Source organism: Hyla sarda, chromosome 12 (assembly GCF_029499605.1).
Source record: "Hyla sarda isolate aHylSar1 chromosome 12, aHylSar1.hap1, whole genome shotgun sequence".
Taxonomy (NCBI): domain Eukaryota; kingdom Metazoa; phylum Chordata; class Amphibia; order Anura; family Hylidae; genus Hyla; species Hyla sarda.
In genome coordinates, this window is record NC_079200.1 from 56,401,760 (window position 1) to 56,423,118 (window position 21,359).

A 21,359-nucleotide genomic window follows, 5' to 3' on the forward strand; every position below is an offset into this window, starting at 1 on the left:
GCTCCCCTCCAGCAGCCGTACGCAGCCGACAGGGACAATGGATATGCGGCCGATAATGGCGCCCGCTCCCAGCCCCGAGCGCATTTGCGCATGACAGGGGGAGGGAGCGGGCGAGCTCCCCGCCAGCAGCCGCGATAATGGCAGCTGATAAAGGTGCCCGTTCTTTCTCCCAGCCCCGAGCGCATGTGCGCATGACAGGGGGAGAGAGCGGGCGAGCTCCCCGCCAGCAGCAGTACGCTGCTGACAGGGACATATGGCGGACGTGATATGCGGCCAATAATGGCAAGCACCCCGCCAGCAGCCTCACGCTGCCGACAGGGACATATGGCGGACGCGATATGCAGCCGCTGAGCCGCGCGCCCGCAAAAAGTGAGAGCCATGACAGTGAAACACATTTCCCTCACAACTTTGCAGTCTGTTCCACACCACTGCTATAAAACGGGAGACATTTGTCCCCCACCCCAAGAATAAAGGAACCCCATAAGAGGAGGAACAAGGTTCCTCATGCCAGGCCCCATACAGACTACCAAGAGTGGACAAAATAGGGGGTCTCCAAAGCCTACCTGGAAGAAAAAGGGGAAAAATACTCACCTCAGTCAGAAGAACTTACCTCATGAAGTCCTCCTATGAAGTCTTCAGCCAGCTTTTGTCACCTGCATCATGCCGGGCTACCATGTGCGAGCGAGGTGAGCAGGGAATAGGGGACCCATGAGGTACAAACCCAGGCGCTGACCGTTGGCGAGAGGGGGTGAACAGCATATATACGAAATGTCTGTGCCCCCTTACTCGCAATGGGGAAACAGTGAGCCGCAGTTCCGAGTCCCTACCTTAAAACAGGAAAGAAAAGGGAGATAAAAATCTAAACGTCCCTAACTTACAAAACAAAAAATAGGAGACCAGGTCTGGAGAACTCCAGACCATGTCTACCTCCTTAGACACTAAGCTTAAAACTGATTAGCTCAGGGCCTCGAGGCGGGTATATCCTGCTGGGAGGAGCCAACTTTTTTGTTGCCATAGTGTCACACCTCCTAGAGAAAGCAGCATACACCCATGGTCTGTGTCCCCCAATGGAGCAGATAGAGAAATACAGTTTAATCTGCAACGCATTTCACCGCAAATGTGCGGCTTCATCAGGCATTGCTCTGTCTGTCTCAGGAATGGTCTAGAGTAGGAGAAAATCCCCAGAGCAAACCTCTCCTGCTTTGGACAGTTCCTGAGACAGACAGAGGTGTCAGCAGAGAGCACTATTGTCAGACAGAAAAGAACAACTCAACTTCAGTAGCTGAAGGATTAAGATTTTTTAATAGAAGTAATTTACATATCTGTTTAACTTTCTGGAGCCAGTTGATATGAGACAAATTGTTTTTAAACTGGATAACCTCTTTAAGCTTTAAGAGAGGACTGAAGACCTAGGGAGATCAACTAGAGCGGCAGAAGAAGTCTTATGGTCCGGAAGTTGGAAAGTGTTACTGAGAGCAGCGAGTGTCCACCATCTCAGTCATGTGGGATGACTCAGAATCCGAGGTGGGATCAGAATTCAGAGACTGGAAGCTCACCGGGAGACCGTGATCTGGATGATGGCTACCGAGGGTGGGGAGCTATCGACCAGAAGCTGGTTGAGGGAGACAGAGAGTGGACCGCAGGGGACCAGGAGTGGGCCCACTTGGGACCAGAAGCGGCAAGCGGAGCTCACGCTGGGGGTCCCGGCAGAGGACATAATCATGGAGCAATTGAGAGATAGCCGGCGACCAACCTGTCCTAGCGACTTTGCTGACTCAGCCTGAGAACATGGCAGCAGGGCAGTGGGTTCCAGGCCAGAAACCATAGCATGAAAGATCTACGCCAGGTCGGAGAAAGACTGTGATAGGAAACAGAGACCAAATGGGCCGGGTGGATATCCTGAGCAGTCGGTAGAGGGGGTTTGGTCCGGGCAACAGTGTTGCAGGATGAGCAGGAGGGCTCAGTGAAACTACTAGGCATCTTAGACGTATAAACAGCATAGGATTAGTAGGTTACTAGGGCAGGGGCCTCCTGATGGTGGGGAACGTTAAGGTCTAGGGTCAGTTATATAGGTCAGAGGCAAGGAAAAGAAGGAAGTTGAAGGCACCAAGGTAGAACTTACACAGGTTACTGTGTCTGGACTAAAGCTAAGCACTGGAGAGGATCCTGAGGCTGGAGGAAGAGCAACAAGGCTGGAAGCCTGCTGGAAGCCGATGGAAGAGGCTAGCAAACAGCACACAGGTACCTTATAGGAGGAAGAGTGACCATCTGGAGATTTCAGCCAGCTGAAGAATGCTAGGAAAAGGCGAGCAGGGGCATGTGGGGACCCGGACCAGAGGTACAATCCCAGTTGCTGGCCAGTGGCAATAAGTGAACAACAGCACGCTTAATTATGCACCGTTTTCCTTTGTCGCATGCGGGAGATCACAGAGACACAAAACTCATGTCGCCCTTGTCAACTGTAAAAGAATAAAAGAACTCTAACAAAACTAGAAAAAAAAAAAGAAAAGACTGTGTCTGCCTCCTACTGACACTAAAGGGGTATATCCTGCCAGGAAGGAGCCAACTTTTTGTCTTAGTATGAGTCTCCTAGTGGCAAAAGCATATATCCGTGGTTTCTGTGTCCCCTAATGAAGCAAATGGGAAATATACTTCAAATAAGCTAAGCAAAACTCAAAATAACTTATCTCAGCAAGTACACCTGCAAAATCCCCAAACTTCATAATAAACTTGGGTCGGCTACATTAGTGCATGGTTCTATAACAGACAACACATACTGTACAGAGAACAGTAGATTCTGGTTGTTGACTACTTATTACCAGGTGTTTAGGGGTCTGTTTACTGCTTGGTGGCTTGAGCTCCTCCTCAGACTCTGACTGAGAACCAAAGCTCTCGGTAGAATGTTTCCTCTTGCCAGTTGCTCTCTGTGGGCATTTGAACTTGCTCTGCTTACAGGTCTCTTCAGCATCTTTCTTGCCTAAACCGATGTCAGACAATTCCTTTAAGAGAGGATAAAAATGTGTTGTAATTAAAGTTGCCTTACATTTATTATGTTGAAAAGACACTAAATAAACCCTCTACTCACTCAGCTCATGTACAACTAATAGGCAAGTGGAATTGTCTTATGCAAGGAAAATATTTTATCACAAGAAATGGCTTTTTGCATTGTAAAAAGGAGATTTTTTTAGACTTACCGTAAAATCTCTTTCTCGAAGGATCCATTGGGGGACACCGCCCCCGCCCTTTTTCTGGGGTTCATTTTCGGTCATCTGTCTGAGGGAGTGTTCAGTTATTGTTTCTTCTGGTTTTCAACAGTTCATGTTTTTTTTCCTTTGACCTGTCGGTCTCCTCCTATTGCTCTGAGACTAAACTGAATTGCTCAGTGGCCTGGAGGCAGGTATATCCTGCTGGGAGGAGACGACTTTTTTGGTTACCATAGTGTCAAGCCTCCTAGAGACAGCAGCATATACCCAGAGTCTGTGTCCCCCAATGGATCCTTCGAGAAAGAGATTTTACGGTATGTCTAAAAAAATCTCCTTTCTCTATCGGCTCCATTGGAGGACACAGACTCTAGGACGTACCAAAGCCGTCCCTTGGGTGGGCAGAGAAAAAAGGTCAGTCAGTCGGCTGTACCACCGCCGCCTGCAACACCTTACGGCCCAGACTAGCATCAGCTGATGCGAAAGTATGAACCTGGTAGAATCTCGAAAAAGTGTGCAAACACGAACAGGTGGCCGCTTCACAGATCTGCGAGGCCGAGGCCTTGTTTCGGAGAGCCCAGGATGCTCCCACAGAGTGGGTGGAATGAGCCAAAACCCTGGGGCCCTGCCCTTGCAGCGGTAAACTTCCGAAATAGCACATCGGATCCACCGAGAAATGGTGGCCTTAGAAGCAGGCTGTCCCTTACGATGGCCTTCCGTAAGGACGAAAAAAGAATTGCACTGATGAAAGGAAGAGGTGACGGAAAGATAAGTCCGAACAGCTCGTACCACATCCAATTTGTGGAGCAGGCGCTCCCTGGGATGAGAAGGAGCAGGATAAAGGACGGAAGGACGATGTCCTCGTTGAGATGAAATGCCGAAACGACTTAAGGCAAGAAAGACGGATCTGGTCGGAAAACCCCCTTGTCCTGATGAACTATCAGGAAAGGAGAACGGCAGGAGAGAGCTGCCAGTTCAGATACTCTCCTAATAGCTATAAGAAAAGCCACCTTCCAGGATAGGAGGCGAAGGGGAACCTCCCTAAGAGGCTCAAAAGGTGCGCCCTGGAGAGCGCCTAGAACTAAGTTCAAGTCCCAAGGGGGAGAAGGGGACCGATAAGAGGGGACAGAGTGTGCCACACCCTGAAGGAAGGTCCGGACATGCGAGTTGGAGGCCAGAGGACGCAGAAAGAGAATGGAAAGGGCCGAAACCTGACCCTTAAGGGAGATGAGAGCCAGCCCTTGTTCCAACCCCGACTGTAAAAAGGAGAGGAGACGGGGCACGGAAAAGGCAACTGGAGAAAAAGATTGCGCTTCCCACCAACGAAAATAGGACCGCCAGGTACGGTGGTAAATTTTCGCAGAGGAGGGCTTGCGAGCCCTGAGCATGGTGCGAATTACCTGGGAAGAGAAGCCGCGGGCCCTTAGAACCGCGGTCTCAACCGCCACTCCGTCAAATGCAGCGACTGTAAATTGGGGTGGCAAAGGGGACCCTGTGACAGTAGATCTGGACGAAGAGTAAGGCAGAGCGGAATGTCGTCCAGAAGCCAGACCACGTCGGCGTACCATGCCCTTCGAGGCCAGTCTGGAGCCACCAGAATGGCGGGGACTCCTTCCGCCTTGAGCTTCCTCAGAACCCTGGGAAGGGGAGGGAGGGGAGGGAACAGGTAGGGCAGGACAAAGCCCGACCACGGAATTACTAAGGCATCCGCGGCTAGAGCCAGGGGGTCCCTGGACTTTGACACAAACGTCAGAACTTTCCGGTTGTGTCGAGACGTGAAGAGATCCACATCTGGGGTCCCCCAGAGGTCGCAGATCTGCGCAAACACCGCTGGAAGAAGAGACCACTCCCCGGGGTCGGCTGAGGACCGACTGAGGAAATCCGCTTCCCAATTGAGCACTCCCGGAATGTGAATCGCCGAAATGGCTGGAACCACTTGTTCCGCCAGATGAGGATCTTTGCCACCTCGGACATGGCCGCTGAGCTGCGAGTGCCGCCCTGCTGATTGATGTATGCCACAGCCGTGGCATTGTTCGACTGGACATGGACAGGGTGGCCCAGAAGCAGGGACTCCCAATGCTTCAGACAAAGATAAATCGCCCTCAGTTCCAGAATGTTTATGGAAAGAAGGGCTTCTTGGGGAGGCCAGAGGCCCTGAACCATCTGATCCCTGAAAACACCCCCCCAGCCTGACAGGCTGGCATCCGTCGTGACCACCTGCCAGTGGAGGCGGAGGAACGAATGCCCCTGAAGAAGAACGCAGAGACCGACACCAGCGCAGAGACCGACGTGTCCAGAGAGGGAGAACAATCTTGCGATCGAGAGAGAGAGGGGACCTGTCCCATCGTGCAAGAATCACCAGCTGAAGAGGACGGTAATGAAACTGGGCAAAGGGTACGGCCTCCATGGCTGCCACCATCCGACCCAGGACTTCCATGCAAGTACGGATGGTGACGGGGGATGGTATCCGGAGGGAGCGGACTCCCGACAAGAGGGCCAGACGTTTGTCCGGCGGAAGGCGAATCCGAGCCGAGGCAGAGTCGAACTGAAGCCCCAAGAAAACCAGAGACTGGGTGGGGGAGAGAACTGACTTGCCTCGGTTGACCATCCACCCGAAGCGACATAAGGTCTGAAGAGTGAGGCTCACATTCTCCAGAGCCTGGGCTCTGGTGGGGACTTTGATGAGAAGGTCGTCCAAGTAGGGTATCACCGAGACCCCTCTTGACCGTAACAGAGCTACCACAGGCGCCAGAATCTTGGTAAAGACTCATGGCGCTGTGGCCAGACCGAAGGGGAGAGCGAAAGGATATCGTGCTTGGACTTTCTTCAGTCCCTGAAACTTCTTCTCAGGGTGCTTCCAGGCAGATTCTAGAATGGCCTCAAATTCAGCGTGAGAGCTGAACACTTTGGGTGCCGGTCGGGCACGATGAAAGGATACTTCTGGAGCTGTGTCCGAAGTTCCTGGGTCCTCTAGCTTAAAGGTGTCTCTTATGGCCATAACCAATGAGTTCACCGTGTTCACCGAGTCTGAACGGTCCTCCGAATCGGAACCCTCGGCCGCTGGCTCTCCAGGAAAGTGCAAACTAGTGGAGGCAGCCCTGGAAGAAGGAGACTCCGACCTGGTAAGGGGCTCAGGAGAGCGGTGACCTCGGGAACGTCCTCTGGAAGAGTGACGCGTGTGGCCTGAAGCAGTGGTCGGGCGAGACCTGCGAGAGAAACGCCCGTGACTACCAGAAGACTCAGGGGATGAGTCAGAGGAGACACTCCTATTACGCTTATGCGAAGCATAGGGAGAAGGGGAACGGGACCTTCTAGAGGGCCGGTGAAGGGTAGACCTCTCCAAGGCAGTCACCACAGAACGGGAGACCTGTGTCAAGTTGGATATAGACTGGGAGAGGGAGGTAACCCAGGCTGGAGGGGCGGCCGAACCCACCGGGTCTGAAGGGGCACCTGGGTTAGAAATAGCAGGGGGGTCTGGGGGAGCAGTGGAGCAGGCAGAACAAGTGGGTTCAGCAGAACCTGATATTTTTGCAGAGCAGCTTTTACAAGCGTAATGGGTAACTAACATTCCCGATATCTGCTTAGAGGGAGGAACAGTTCTGGGCACGGACATAGCCAAAAAATGAACAGTCTCACCCAGTGTCTGGGTCCCAAGGCAGCTGCTGTGAGGAGAACTCTGCACCGTGCTGAGGGGAAAGAGAAAAGACGCCGGCCAATAGGAGGAAGAGGCAGGGTCAGGGCAAGGAGCTCTGTGATTGTCCCCCGCACGGCCCCAATGCGCGCACAGCGCTGATTGGTGGCCCTTTTTCGCGCTGCTGAGGCGCTTATGCGGCCAGGTGGGCGGAGCTAACGTCCGCCGGGCCGCCGAAGAATACAGCGGGTCTCACTCTGTAATGGCGCCCGCTCCGAACCCCGAGCGCACATGCCGCCTGTAGTAAATTCTGTGCGCCCGGGGATGGAGCAGGCGAAGTGCCGTCGGCAGCCGCGGCTGCCGAAAGTGAAAGTAAAAAGGGTGCAAGCCTCCCGCAGGGAGAAGCCTGCGGCACGTATAATAAAAACCACATACTGCAATAAAGTGCTCCCTTACTGTGCAGCCACTTATCCCCCAATAATAAAAAACAATCCCCCTGCAGGGAACAATATCTCAAGGCCAGTCCAAGCATCTGCAGGATAGGGCCATAAAACAGGGGTCTCCAGCTGTTGCAAGACCTAGGGAGAAAAAGATACTCCCCTCATGCTAAAGAACTTACCTAAAGAAGTCTTCAGACTATAGTCTTCAGTCAGCATTTTCACCTGCGGCAAGCCAAGCTCATAGCGAGGTGAACAGGGAGGTAGGGGGAACCGGACCCATGAAGTACAAACCCAAGCGCTGACCGTTGGCGAGAGGGGGTTAACAGCACATCCAAGATGCCTGCCACCTCTCGCAATGGGGAAACAGTGAACATTGCGTTCCTGAGTCCCCACCTGAAAACAGAAATAAAAAGGAATAAAGAACTAACACATTCCCTAAACCTAAGAAAAAAAAAAATATGAGACTTGGTCTGGAGAACACCAGACCATGTCCACCTCCTTAAGACACTAAGCAAAAACTGAATTGCTCAGTGGCCTGGAGGTGGGTATATCCTGCTGGGAGGAGCCGACTTTTTTGGTTACCATAGTGTCAAGCCTCCTAGAGACAGCAGCATATACCCAGAGTCTGTGTCCCCCAATGGAGCCGGTAGAGAAATATATTTACATATATCAAATCTTAGCACACAGCCATGACTGTGTACATTTTGTATACTTTGTATACTTTCATCATATACTTTTATTGTAACCAAATATATCTTACCTTGTGCTGTTTTGCTGTTTGCTTCCGGCTTTGTTTAAAAATGCCAGCAGCAGCTTTGCCTACAAGTTAGCAATGAGAAGATGTGAATATGGTAGTCAAAGGGAACTCATCTGCATTTTATTTATGATGAATAATTCCACCTAATAAAAAGAAGGCACCAAGTACACATCAACTTGTTTGTGCAACTTCTACTAAGGATGATGGGAATTACGCAACTGTGTAGCATTCTGACCACCATAACCAGGTGCAACAGGTCAGGTGGGCCCTCATTCTCTAAATAGTGGTGGGACCCATATTTATCAGCCATTTATTGTATACCCTGTAGTTATTTATAAATATTTAAGATGGGAATACGCCTTCAAAAGGGTATCCACCTTAGGTGCAGGATCTGACATAAATTCCAGTCATCAAAATGTGTGGTTGTTTCTGTAACTCCCATAGAAGTAAATGGAAGAGCTGTGGACAAGTGCGCCCACCTCTCCTTTCAGTTTCTGCCTGGATGTTTTGGCAGAGTCAATGAATGGGATAAGGGTTGGGGGAGCCTTGGTTTTTTACGTAGGTTCAAGTCTGTGTCATTTTAAATTAATACACAAGTTTAAAGATAGAATTAAAATCTAGACTAGTGAAAGAAATACATTTTACAATCCTATCTATTCTGAACCTATCCTGGCCATACAGTGACTGTATTATAAGTTGGTGGCAGGAAGCCATAAGGCCTCATGTGAGTGACACAAAAGTGTGTGATAAGCCACACTGGCAGGTTCCATGGTCATCAAGCAGCAGTAGCACTTACATGATACGGTCTTCTTCTTTGGACGACTGTCTTGTTTTTGTCTACTGTAGCCAACAATGTTCTGTTTCTTTTTGCTGCCAATATTCTGCAACCAGCTGATATCTGTCTTGCTATCATCACCTCCTCTGTCAGTATCAGTGTCACTAAACAGATGCTTGTGGGGGTTTCCAAGCTGCACAAATGGATCTCAGGTTTAATAATAAATAATCTGCATCATATTGGTCTGGATCTAAACAATGAATATTATGCTATGTCCGTTTATAAAGGCATTAAGAAAGCTATGAAAGCGTACCTGTAATACATGCTAATGCATAGAGTGCGAATTACAATGAGAGATTTTATGGTGTAGTGGAAAGCAACAGATTAGGAATTCAGAACAGTATTTACCTTCTGTTCACTTTCATTTTTACTTTTGCTGTTCTTTATCGATGATGTCCTTAGGGAAAAAAAAAATAAGAAAAAAAACCTGATTTTATCATGTATTTTTTATTGCAACATTTATTATTTTTAGAAACAGAAACCAATAAATATGAATAAATGTAATTATTGCAACATTTATATTTTTAGAAACAGAAACCAATAAATATGAATAAATGTAATTATTGCAACATTTATATTTTTAGAAACAGAAACCAATAAATATGAATAAATATAACTGGCTTCTGAGGTGGTAAGAACTAATGTTCCAGGTTTTTCAGAAAAATCATAAATTTTAAAACTGACAGGGAATAGGGCTTCTCCCCACCCCAATGGGCTTGATGGATTGATCTGTTCATACACACAAATATGGAGAAACCACTACAGTGTCTCAGAGTGAATTAGAGCTCAGGCAGCCTGTTCCAATTTTATGATGTACATGGTTTGGGAGCATAAAATTACTGACATGTTCCCTTTAGAATATAACAGTACAAGCTGATATGGTCATTGCACGATTAGAAGCTGCTGTGATTTTACTCAGCATTTCTATTAAAAGGGTACTGCTACTGCTATCGGTGGTGGTAAAACCTCTTGGACCCACACTAAACCAGAGAATCAAATTTTAAATTGGTCAGCTGACTTAAATCTAAATGTCTGGTGGTTACATAGAGATGACATGTTCATCAGTGAATTTTCACAATAGCCCCACTAGGTCTGCCTTCAGAGGAACAAGTAACAAGCAGGCGGGATTTAAAGGGGTACTCCGGTGGAAAATATTTTAGTTAAAGTTATATTAAAGTTAAACAGATTTGTAAGTCTATATAAAAATCTTAACTCTTCCAAAACTTATCAGCTTCTGTATGCTCCTGAGGAATATAGTATAGTTATTTTCTGTCTAATACAGTGCTCTCTGCTGACACCTCTGTCCATGTCAGGAACTGTCCAGTGCAGGAGAAGTTTGCTATAGGGATTTGTTCCTGTTCTGGAACAGTTAAAAAGTTAAAAAGAATTTACAAATCTTTTTAACTTTTAAGCACCAGTCGATTCTTCCCCCCCCCCTTTAAATATGCTTGATCTTTAAATCCTTCAGGGAAGAGTGGCACTGGATGTTTTTGGTAGCCATTTATTCCTCTGTCCCTACTGAAATAGCAAAGTACGCTAAAATTAAAGCATGCATGCATAGTCAGCCTTCGTTACTAAATCATTTTATTGAGGTTATTTGCATGCACACTATTAGAAAGTGGGGTTAATCTATTTTTTTTCTATTTGTTATGTTAAACAGATCATCATAAAAATACATTTTTGTTGGTCCCTATCAAAAATCAGCTTGGAAAAAAGAAAAAAAATGTATATTTACCTTGTACTCGAAATTTCAAAATTGATAATTTTGTTTGACGTAAATACTGATGAGCCCTAGGAGAAAACATAACCACTGCATTAGTGTGTCTGATACAGGAGTATTTCCATCTGGGACATTTATGGTGGGACCTGCATCAATTGGACATTAATTGGTAAATCCTGCGGATATTCCATAAATGCCCAGATGAGAATACCCCTTTAAGGGTAAATGCACACTGGATGGAAATAATTGGAGAAGGTAAAATTTGCTGAAAATCTGCGGCATTACTGCACCAAACTGCAACGCTTTTAACCCCTTAAGGACAGGCCCATTTTGGCCTTAAAGGGGTACTCCGGCGCTTAGACATCTTATCCCCTATCCAAAGGATAGGGGATAAGATGCCTGATTGCGGGGGTCCCGCCGCTGGGGACCCCCGTGATCTTGCACGCCGCACCCCATTTAAAATCAGTCCCCGGAGTGTGTTCGCTCCGGGTCTGATTACTGTCGATCACTGGGCCGGAGCGTTGTGACATCAAGGCTCCGCCCCCTCAATGCAAGCCTATGGGAGGGGGCGTGACAGCTTTGGATAGGGGATAAGATGTCTATGTGCCGGAGTACCCCTTTAAGGACCAGACAAATTAAATTTTTGCATTTTCGTTTTTTCCTCCTCACCTTCAAAAAAATCATAACTCTCTTATATTTCCATCCACAGACCCATATGAGGGATTGTTTTTAACCAATTGCACTTTGTAATTTCATGACTTATTTTACCATAAAATGTACAGCGCAACCAAAAAAAAATATTATTTATGTGGGAAAATTGAAAATAAAACCGCAATTTAGCAAATTTTGGAAGGTTTGGTTTTCACGTTGTACACTTTACGGTAAAAATGACATGTTTTCTTTATTCTGTGGGTCAATACAATTAAAAAGATACCCATGTTATATACTTTTCTATAATTGCACTGCTTCAAAAAAATCGCAAACTATTTTAACAAAATTAGTATGTGTGAAATTGCCCTATTTTGACCACCTATAACGTTCTAATTTTTCAGTATACGGGTCAGTATGAGGGCTCATTTTTTGCGCCATGATGTTTAATTTTCATTGCTATCACTTTTAGTTAAGTTTTACTTTTTATTAAATTATAATTTTTTGGGGCGGAATAAAATGTGACAAAAAAAAGAAGCAATTTTGGACTTTAAAATTTTTTTACTTTTACGCCGTTCACCGTATGGGGAAATTAACAATATATTTTCATAGTTCAGACTTTTACGCACGTGGCGATACCAAATATGTGTATTAATTATATTTTTTACGTTTTTTGGGGGGTAAAATGGGAAACACTGATTATTTACATTTTATTGGGGGAGGGAATTTTTCTACTTTGTTAACTTTTTATTTTTTATATTTTTAAACTTTTTTTTTATAGTTTAATAGTCTATCTACTATCTATAGCAATCATTTAATTGCTAATACTGTTCAGTGCTATGCATAGGGCATAGCACTGATCAGTGTTATCGGTAATCTTCTGCTCTGGTCTGCTCAATCTCAGAACAGAGCAGAAGACCCCGGGACATGGGAGAAAAACTTGCACCAAAATCTGTAAAAATTTGCTATGGATTTTTTCTGCAAATAATCTGTCAAGTGAACATTTACCCTAAAGAGACAGCTAAATTTGAAAGGCCCCTGTTTCTCTAACCTTAAAAAACTAAACTTCTAGGACTGAATTCACCTTTTCCAGCCCACCGGAGGAGCTGAAATCTGAACTAATTTATGCAGGCTAAAGACAGCAACTGCCGAGCCGAGAAGTTTGTGACGAATGGAATCACTGTAACTTTGCTCATCTCTAGAAACTATGAAACAGGAGAAAAAAAAAAAAAGAGTTGCTTAACCCCTTAAGGACCCAGGGGTTTTCCGTTTTTGCGTTTTCGTTTTTTCCTCCTTACCTTTAAAAAATCATAACTTTTAATTTTGCACCTAAAAATCCATATGATGGCTTATTTTTTGCGCCACCAATTCTACTTTGTAATGACATCAGCCATTTTACCCAAAAATCTATAGTGTAACGGAAAAAAAAATCATTGTGAGACAAAATTGAAAAACCCCCCGCCATTTTGTAACTTTTGGGGGCTTCCGTTTCTACACAGTAATTTTTTCGGTAAAAATGACACCTTCTCTTTATTCTGTAGGTCCATACGGTTAAAATGATACCCTACTTATATAGGTTTGATTTTACCGTACTTCTGAAAAAAATCCTAACTACATGCAGGAAAATGTATACGTTTAAAATTGTCATCTTCTGACCCCTATACCTTTTAAATTTTTCTGCGAATGGGGCGGTATGAGGGCTCATTTTTTTCACCGTGATCTGTAGTATTTAGCGGTATCATTTTTGTATTGATCGGACTTATTGATCGCTTTTTATAAATTTTTTCATGATCTAAAAAGTGACAAAAATACGCTATTTTGGACTTTGGAATGTTTTTTTGCCCGTACGCCACTGATCGTGCGGTTTAATTAACGATATATTTTTATAATTTGGACATTTCTGCACGCGGCTATACCACATATGTTTATGTTTATTTACACCTTTTTTTTCTTATGGGAAAAGGGGGGGTGATTCAAACTTTTATTAGGGAAGGGGTTAAATGATCTTTATTAATTATTAATATTATTATTAATTTTTTTTTTACTTATTTTTTTGTAATGTTCTAGCCCCTATAAGGGGCTATAACACTGCACATACTGATCTTTTACATTGATCAATGGTTTCTCATAGGAGAATGACTGATCAGTGCCTGAGATCCAGGCTTGACTGCTCATGCCTGGATCTCAGGCACTGAGCAGTCATTCGGCGATTAGACACCAGGAGGCAGGTAAGGGACCCTCCTGCTGTCCTACAGCTGTTTGGGATGCTGCAATTTCACCGTGGCAATCCCGAACGGCCCGCTGAGCTAGTCGGGGGTAGTTTACTTTCTAGACGCGGCGTTCAACTTTAAACGCCGCGTCTAAAGGGTTAATAGCGCACGGCACCGCTATCATGGGAACGGGAGCATACTCAGGACGTACAGGTACGCCCTGGGTCCTTAAGAGGTTAAAGGGGTACTCCCCTGGATAACATTTATTTTTTTAAATCAACTGGTGCCAGAAAGTTAAACAGATTTTTAAATTACTTCTATTTAAAAATCTTAATCTTTCCAGTACTTATCAGCTGCTATATGCTATTTCTATATGAATTTCCTTTCTGTCTGACCACAGTGCTCTCTGCTGACACTTCTGTCCATTTTACGAACTGTCCTGAGCAGGACAGGTTTGCTATGGGGATTTGCTCCTGCTCTGGACAGTTCCTGATAGTGGTGCCAGCAGAGAGCACTGTGGTCAGACAGAAAGAAAATTCAAAAATAAAAGAACTTCCTCTGGAACATACAGCAGCTGATAAGTAATTGAAGGGTTAAAATGTTTAAATAGAAGTAATTTACAAATCTGTTTAACTTTCTGGCACCTGTTGATTTAAAAAAAAAAAATTTTCCAGTGGAGTACCCCTTTATCGAAAATATTATCCAAAATTTTAGAAAAAGAAAAGACAAGACATAATAGTCAGAAAAACAAGAGAAGACATAATAGGATACATAAATAATTGAAAGAAGACATTTAATATATAAAAAAAATGGCATCATCGGGGTCTCACAGAAAGGTGCAAAAATTAACACATCAGAGCAACATGGCCAGATCTTTATCTTTATATAGAGGGTGTACAAAATAGTGCAATAAAGTGCCAAGTGCAAAGTACATGGAAGGACAATCGCTAAAATATCAAAGACAAATAGATACATGTACCTAAGGAAACCAGAACCAAAGACTTAGCCCCAGGCTGATGACACTCCATTGCCGTTTTGGTACAAAGACCTTCTTCCGAAAGTGTAATTTTTACACCTTTCTGTGATGTTATTTTTTTATATTATTGTATTGATTTATCTTTTAATAGTTTTTTTTATGTATCTTATGTCTATTTGTTTTTCTTATTTTATTACTAAATTTTTCATAACATTTACTTCAAGAGATTCCCTTTACACTTGTTTGTTAGTTTTGGCTGTTTTACAGCAGAGGCCACTGTGCATTATGATAATTTTCCCTTATTTTGCTGCTTTAGGTTTAGTTTTTTCTTTGTAAAGAAACTAGTCTATACAGCGCACTTATCACATCTTTTTAATTACATTTATAACATACCCCAAGCTCTATGGTGGGCTCATCACCTCCCTTGGAGTAAAAGCTGTAAACATCGTCCCTGCTAAGGAAATATATTAATATGTTAGAACTTAGAGCTTTTAGAGCTTTATACTAGTTTAGTGTATGTTTTTAATTAAAAAAAAAAAATGATGGATGATAAGGACTGATGTTGAATACTAAATTTGTTTTTAACTTAAAGGAATGCCAAAATGCACAAGTCATCAGTCATGGAAAGGACTTCTGTAAACCACAGTGTGAGTAAGCGGTTCCATAACTCTTATTTATTTCAGGTGACAATGACTGTGCATGTGTGTCAACTTCTGAGCTGATTTATGACAAGATCAAAGGCCAACTTAGACATAGTCATAAACTAGCCTACAAGTTCCACCAGCAGAGTTTAAAAAGGCTATATTATTGGTAGAAATCAACAGACAACTTTCTTGACTGACATAAATCTTACTTACAGGTAGAGGGCAGCATGGTGGGTTTGAGGTTTGCACTATTCATATCTGCGTCATAACTTATGTATTTCTCTACCATCATTGGAGCTATAAATGTACCCCACTGACTAATTATGAGGTTTGTAGGATTTGAAGAATAGCACTGCATGCTGAGCTATTCTTTCAAATATGATGGCATGAGCATAAACAGCAGATACTTCTATCTAAGTAGTATTAGACACTCCAACGCCATTGCGCTAAGAAGGCTTCGTAAGGGGGTGTCAGAAAGCTTTCTAGGGGAAATGGCATTAAGGTGTCTAGTACTTATTGGGGAGTAAGTATCTGCTGTTCATGCTCATGTTCTGATTCAACCTGTTATTCAGGGCCGGATTAAGAGGATCATGGGCCTGGTGCTGAAGATTTTGATGGGCCTTTTTATCGAAATATATAAAATGAAAAAGCAACACAAAGCAATTTTGTTTAACACAAATAAAGCGCATCCGCCACGTTATGCACATTAAATTACCAGGATAGATGAATATGCTGGTTGCTGAGTTGCCCACAGCAACCAATCAGATCGCTTCTTTTATCTGATGTTACTAGGAGGATGTTAGGAGGACTGCGCTTTTCTCTGCTGTAACACACACAGGCTCTGCGTCCTATGATCCTTCTGCAGTGTAATATAATGAAGTGACTGTCCGCAAGATGGCTACCGATTATATAGGGCTGTGACATCACAGGGGTGACTGGCTACATCCTGCATGTGATTTAGGGTCATCATGTCTACCTGCCTTCCCAGCGTTCCTTGCCCCATATACTGACATGTGGATCCGCCATTTTCTGGAGCCTGGACCGCAGTAAATGGAGTTTAATGAAGCGATTTGCGCTATAGAATCGCAGCGATATTCACATTCGTTGCGAATCGTATATTTTCTGAAATTCGTAATGAATTCTGGATCGTCAGCTCCGATTCGCTCATCTCTAGACATAACTCTTATTTTTCTACCTACAGATTCATATAAGGGCTTGTTTTTTTGCGTCACCAATTATACTTTGCAATGACAAACAAAAATATTTGTGGGACAAACTTGAATAAAAATGCAATTTTGGGGTCTTTCTACACAGTGCACTTTTTGCAAACAGTCCCACATTGGGGGAGATTTATCAAAACCTGTGACGAAGAGAGGTGCAGTTGCCCATAGCAACCAATCAGATCGCATTTTTCAGAGACTTTTTAAAAAATGAAAGAAGCGATCTGATTGGTTGCTATGGGCACCTGCACCACTACTCTACACAGGTTTTGATAAGTCTCTCCCATTAGCTTTATTTTGTAGGTCCATACGATTACAACGACACCCAAATTGGGCCATTGACCATGCAGATTACTCAACATTATAAGCAGCGATATCACTTTTTTTTGATAAAAAATGTTTCTTTGAAAAATTAGAAAAGGGAGGTCATTCAACTTTTATTAGGGAAACGGTTAATTAAATTTTATTATTACTTTTTTTTCGCAGAAAGGGGTCAAGCACACCTGTCTATAACGTCTAGGCCAATCTGTCTATAATAGCTGTGCTATTATAAGTAGATATGCCATTCAGGAGCATAAAAAAGCTAGGTGAGAACTTATCACCTAGCTTTTCTGTGCTCCTGAATGCCATTGCTGCTTATAGCCTATAAGGATAACCTACTATTAATTATAGGCAAATCTGTCTATATTAGCTTAAAATATAAGCAGAAATGGCACTAAGGAGCACAGAAAAGCTGGGTGACAATTTATCGCTTAGATTTTTCATGCTTCTGAATGTTATTATAGGATTTACCTATAGCCTTTAGTCAAATCTGTCTAAAATAGCTGAGCTATTATAAGCAGATATGCCATTCAGGAGAATGAAAAAGCTAGGTGAGAAATTGTCACCTAGCTTTTCTGGGCTCCTGAATGGCATATCTGCTTACCATAGAATAGACAGATATGACAGAAAGGTTATAGGTAAATCTATCTATAATAGCTGAGCTATGATATGCACCATTGCCATTCAGGTACACAGAAAAGCTAGGTGACAATTTCTCACCTAGTTTTCCATGCTCCTGAACGGCATGTCTGCCTATAAAAACTGAGCTTTTATAGGCAGGCATGTCATTCAGGAGCATGGAAAAGCTAGGAGAGAAATTGTCACCTAGCTTTTCTATGTACCTGAATTGCAAGTCAGTTCATGACTGGTGGTGGTACCTTCAGAAGCAGAGAACAAGGACCGCCGGTGGGACCTCAGCCGATGTCACACAGTAAAATTTTTTTACGGGAGTGGGCCGGGCAGGAAAGCAGCACATACCATCCTCTTTCTGACAGGGGGGAGGAGAGTCCTACAATACCGTGAGTCCCGCTGGTCAGGAGGTTACCCAGCCCATGTGACCACCCAGACAGGGGCCGACTGACAACACTCAGGGCCCTCGGACCAAATAAAGCAAGGGCCCCCTGTGAGGCTTCACCCATGGCCACATCTCTGCCACGCCCCTATCCCATCCAAATGCCTCCTAATGCCCCAACCTACACACAAAATAAAAGAAAAGAAAATATATAACAAGTTAACATAGGTAAGATAATTTTCCATGACCAAGAATACCAGTATACAAGGAGGAAATATATACACCACACAATAATACCAGTATACAAGGAGGAAATATATACCACCACACAATAATACCAGTATACAAGGAGGAAATATATACACCACACAATAATACCAGTATACAAGGAGGAAATATATACCACCACACAATAATACCAGTATACAAGGAGGAAATATATACCATCACACAAGAATACCAGTATACAAGGAGGAAATATATACCACCACACAATAATACCAGTATACAAGGAGGAAATATATACACCACACAATAATACCAGTATACAAGGAGGAAATATATACCACCACACAATAATACCAGTATACAAGGAGGAAATATATACACCACACAATAATACCAGTATACAAGGAGGAAATATATACCACCACACAATAATACCAGTATACAAGGAGGAAATATATACCACCACACAAGAATACCAGTATACAAGGAGGAAATATATAAATCACACAATAATACCAGTATACAAGGAGGAAATATATACACCACACAATAATACCAGTATACAAGGAGGAAATATATACACCACACAATAATACCAGTATACAAGGAGGAAATATATACATCACACAAGAATACCAGTATACAAGGAGGAAATATATACCACCACACAAGAATACCAGTATACAAGGAGGAAATATATACCACCCAATAATACCAGTATACAAGGAGGAAATATATACATCACACAATAATACCAGTATACAAGGAGGAAATATATACCACCACACAATAATACCAGTATACAAGGAGGAAATATATACCACCCAATAATACCAGTATACAAGGAGGAAATATATACCACCACACAAGAATACCAGTATACAAGGAGGAAATATATACACCACACAATAATACCAGTATACAAGGAGGAAATATATACCACCACCCAATAATACCAGTATACAAGGAGGAAATATATACATCACACAATAAAACCAGTATACAAGGAAGAAATATATACCACCACACAAGAATACCAGTATACAAGGAGGAAATATATACCACCACACAAGAATACCAGTATACAAGGAGGAAATATATACCATCACACAATAAAACCAGTATACAAGGAAGAAATATATACCACCACACAAGAATACCAGTATACAAGGAGGAAATATATACCACCACACAAGAATACCAGTATACAAGGAGGAAATATATAAATCACACAATAATACCAGTATACAAGGAGGAAATATATACCACCACACAAGAATACCAGTATACAAGGAGGAAATATATACCATCACACAAGAATACCAGTATACAAGGAGGAAATATATAAATCACACAAGAATACCAGTATACAAGGAGGAAATATATACACCACACAATAATACCAGTATACAAGGAGGAAATATATACCACCACACAAGAATACCAGTATACAAGGAGGAAATATATACCACCACACAAGAATACCAGTATACAAGGAGGAAATATATACCACCACACAAGAATACCAGTATACAAGGAGGAAATATATACCACCACACAAGAATACCAGTATACAAGGAGGAAATATATACCACCACACAAGAATACCAGTATACAAGGAGGAAATATATACCATCACACAAGAATACCAGTATACAAGGAGGAAATATATACCACCACACAAGAATACCAGTATACAAGGAAGAAATATATAAATCACACAATAATACCAGTATACAAGGAGGAAATATATACCACCACACAATAATACCAGTATACAAGGAGGAAATATATACCACCACACAAGAATACCAGTATACAAGGAGGAAATATATACCACCACACAAGAATACCAGTATACAAGGAGGAAATATATAAATCACACAATAATACCAGTATACAAGGAGGAAATATATACCACCACACAATAATACCAGTATACAAGGAGGAAATATATACCATCACACAATAATACCAGTATACAAGGAGGAAATATATACCACCACACAAGAATACCAGTATACAAGGAGGAAATATATACCACCACACAAGAATACCAGTATACAAGGAGGAAATATATACCATCACACAAGAATACCAGTATACAAGGAGGAAATATATACACCACACAATAATACCAGTATACAAGGAAGAAATATATACCACCACACAAGAATACCAGTATACAAGGAGGAAATATATACCATCACACAAGAATACCAGTATACAAGGAGGAAATATATACCACCACACAAGAATACCAGTATACAAGGAGGAAATATATACCACCACACAAGAATACCAGTATACAAGGAGGAAATATATACCACCACACAAGAATACCAGTATACAAGGAGGAAATATATAAATCACACAATAATACCAGTATACAAGGAGGAAATATATACCACCACACAAGAATACCAGTATACAAGGAGGAAATATATACCATCTCACAAGAATACCAGTATACAAGGAGGAAATATATACCACCACACAAGAATACCAGTATACAAGGAGGAAATATATACCACCACACAAGAATACCAGTATACAAGGAGGAAATATATACCATCACACAATAATACCAGTATACAAGGAGGAAATATATACCACCACACAAGAATACCAGTATACAAGGAGGAAATATATACCATCACACAAGAATACCAGTATACAAGGAGGAAATATATACCACCACACAAGAATACCAGTATACAAGGAGGAAATATATACCATCACACAAGAATACCAGTATACAAGGAGGAAATATATACCACCACACAAGAATACCAGTATACAAGGAGGAAATATATAAATCACACAATAATACCAGTATACAAGGAGGAAATATATACCAACACAAGAATACCAGTATACAAGGAGGAAATATATAAATCACACAATAATACCAGTATACAAGGAGGAAATATATACCACCACACAAGAATACCAGTATACAAGGAGGAAATATATACCACCACACAAGAATACCAGTATACAAGGAGGAAATATATAAATCACACAATAACTTGATAATACCGCCATACTGTACTGAATAAAACCACTATACACAGACCAGTATTCCCCCACACAGTGCCCATATAGCAAAAGTTACCAGCTGTACACAGGGTCTGTACACCATATAAGTGATTATATATATGTTGGGGCCCCTTACACAACTCAAGGCCCCCCCCCCCCCCCTGCCTACTAACTTCCACATTATCTATAAAAAAAATATTTGAAAACACAGGACAAGAAAAACAAGAGCCCTTTAGTTTAATGAGGAAGGAAAGAGGAATATGCCCGGACCCCAGTGACAGTATATACCCGGACCCCAGTGACAGTATATGCCCGGACCCCAGTGACAGTATATGCCCGGACCCCAGTGACAGTATATGCCCGGACCCCAGTGACAGTATATGCCCGGACCCCAGTGACAGTATATGCCCGGACCCCAGTGACAGTATATGCCCGGACCCCAGTGACAGTATATGCCCGGACCCCAGTGACAGTA

At 42.9% G+C, this 21,359-nt stretch overlaps 1 protein-coding gene across 9 annotated transcripts in view; it reads right to left on the reverse strand.

The window, feature by feature from the left end:
* SYCP2 (synaptonemal complex protein 2) overlaps positions 1–21,359 on the reverse strand; it is a 266,941-nt gene that overhangs the window by 69,125 nt on the left and 176,457 nt on the right. For 8 of the 9 annotated variants that reach the window (XM_056548745.1, XM_056548746.1, XM_056548744.1 and 5 more), the window contains 6 exons: positions 14,811–14,871; positions 10,599–10,654; positions 9,212–9,260; positions 8,825–8,996; positions 8,032–8,090; positions 2,820–2,999 (listed from right to left, as the gene is read on the reverse strand). In XM_056548745.1, coding sequence (XP_056404720.1) covers positions 2,820–2,999; positions 8,032–8,090; positions 8,825–8,996; positions 9,212–9,260; positions 10,599–10,654; positions 14,811–14,871 — 577 coding nt within the window. The remainder of the gene's footprint in view (positions 1–2,819; positions 3,000–8,031; positions 8,091–8,824; positions 8,997–9,211; positions 9,261–10,598; positions 10,655–14,810; positions 14,872–21,359) is intronic. The other variant, XM_056548742.1, reaches the window with a different exon arrangement.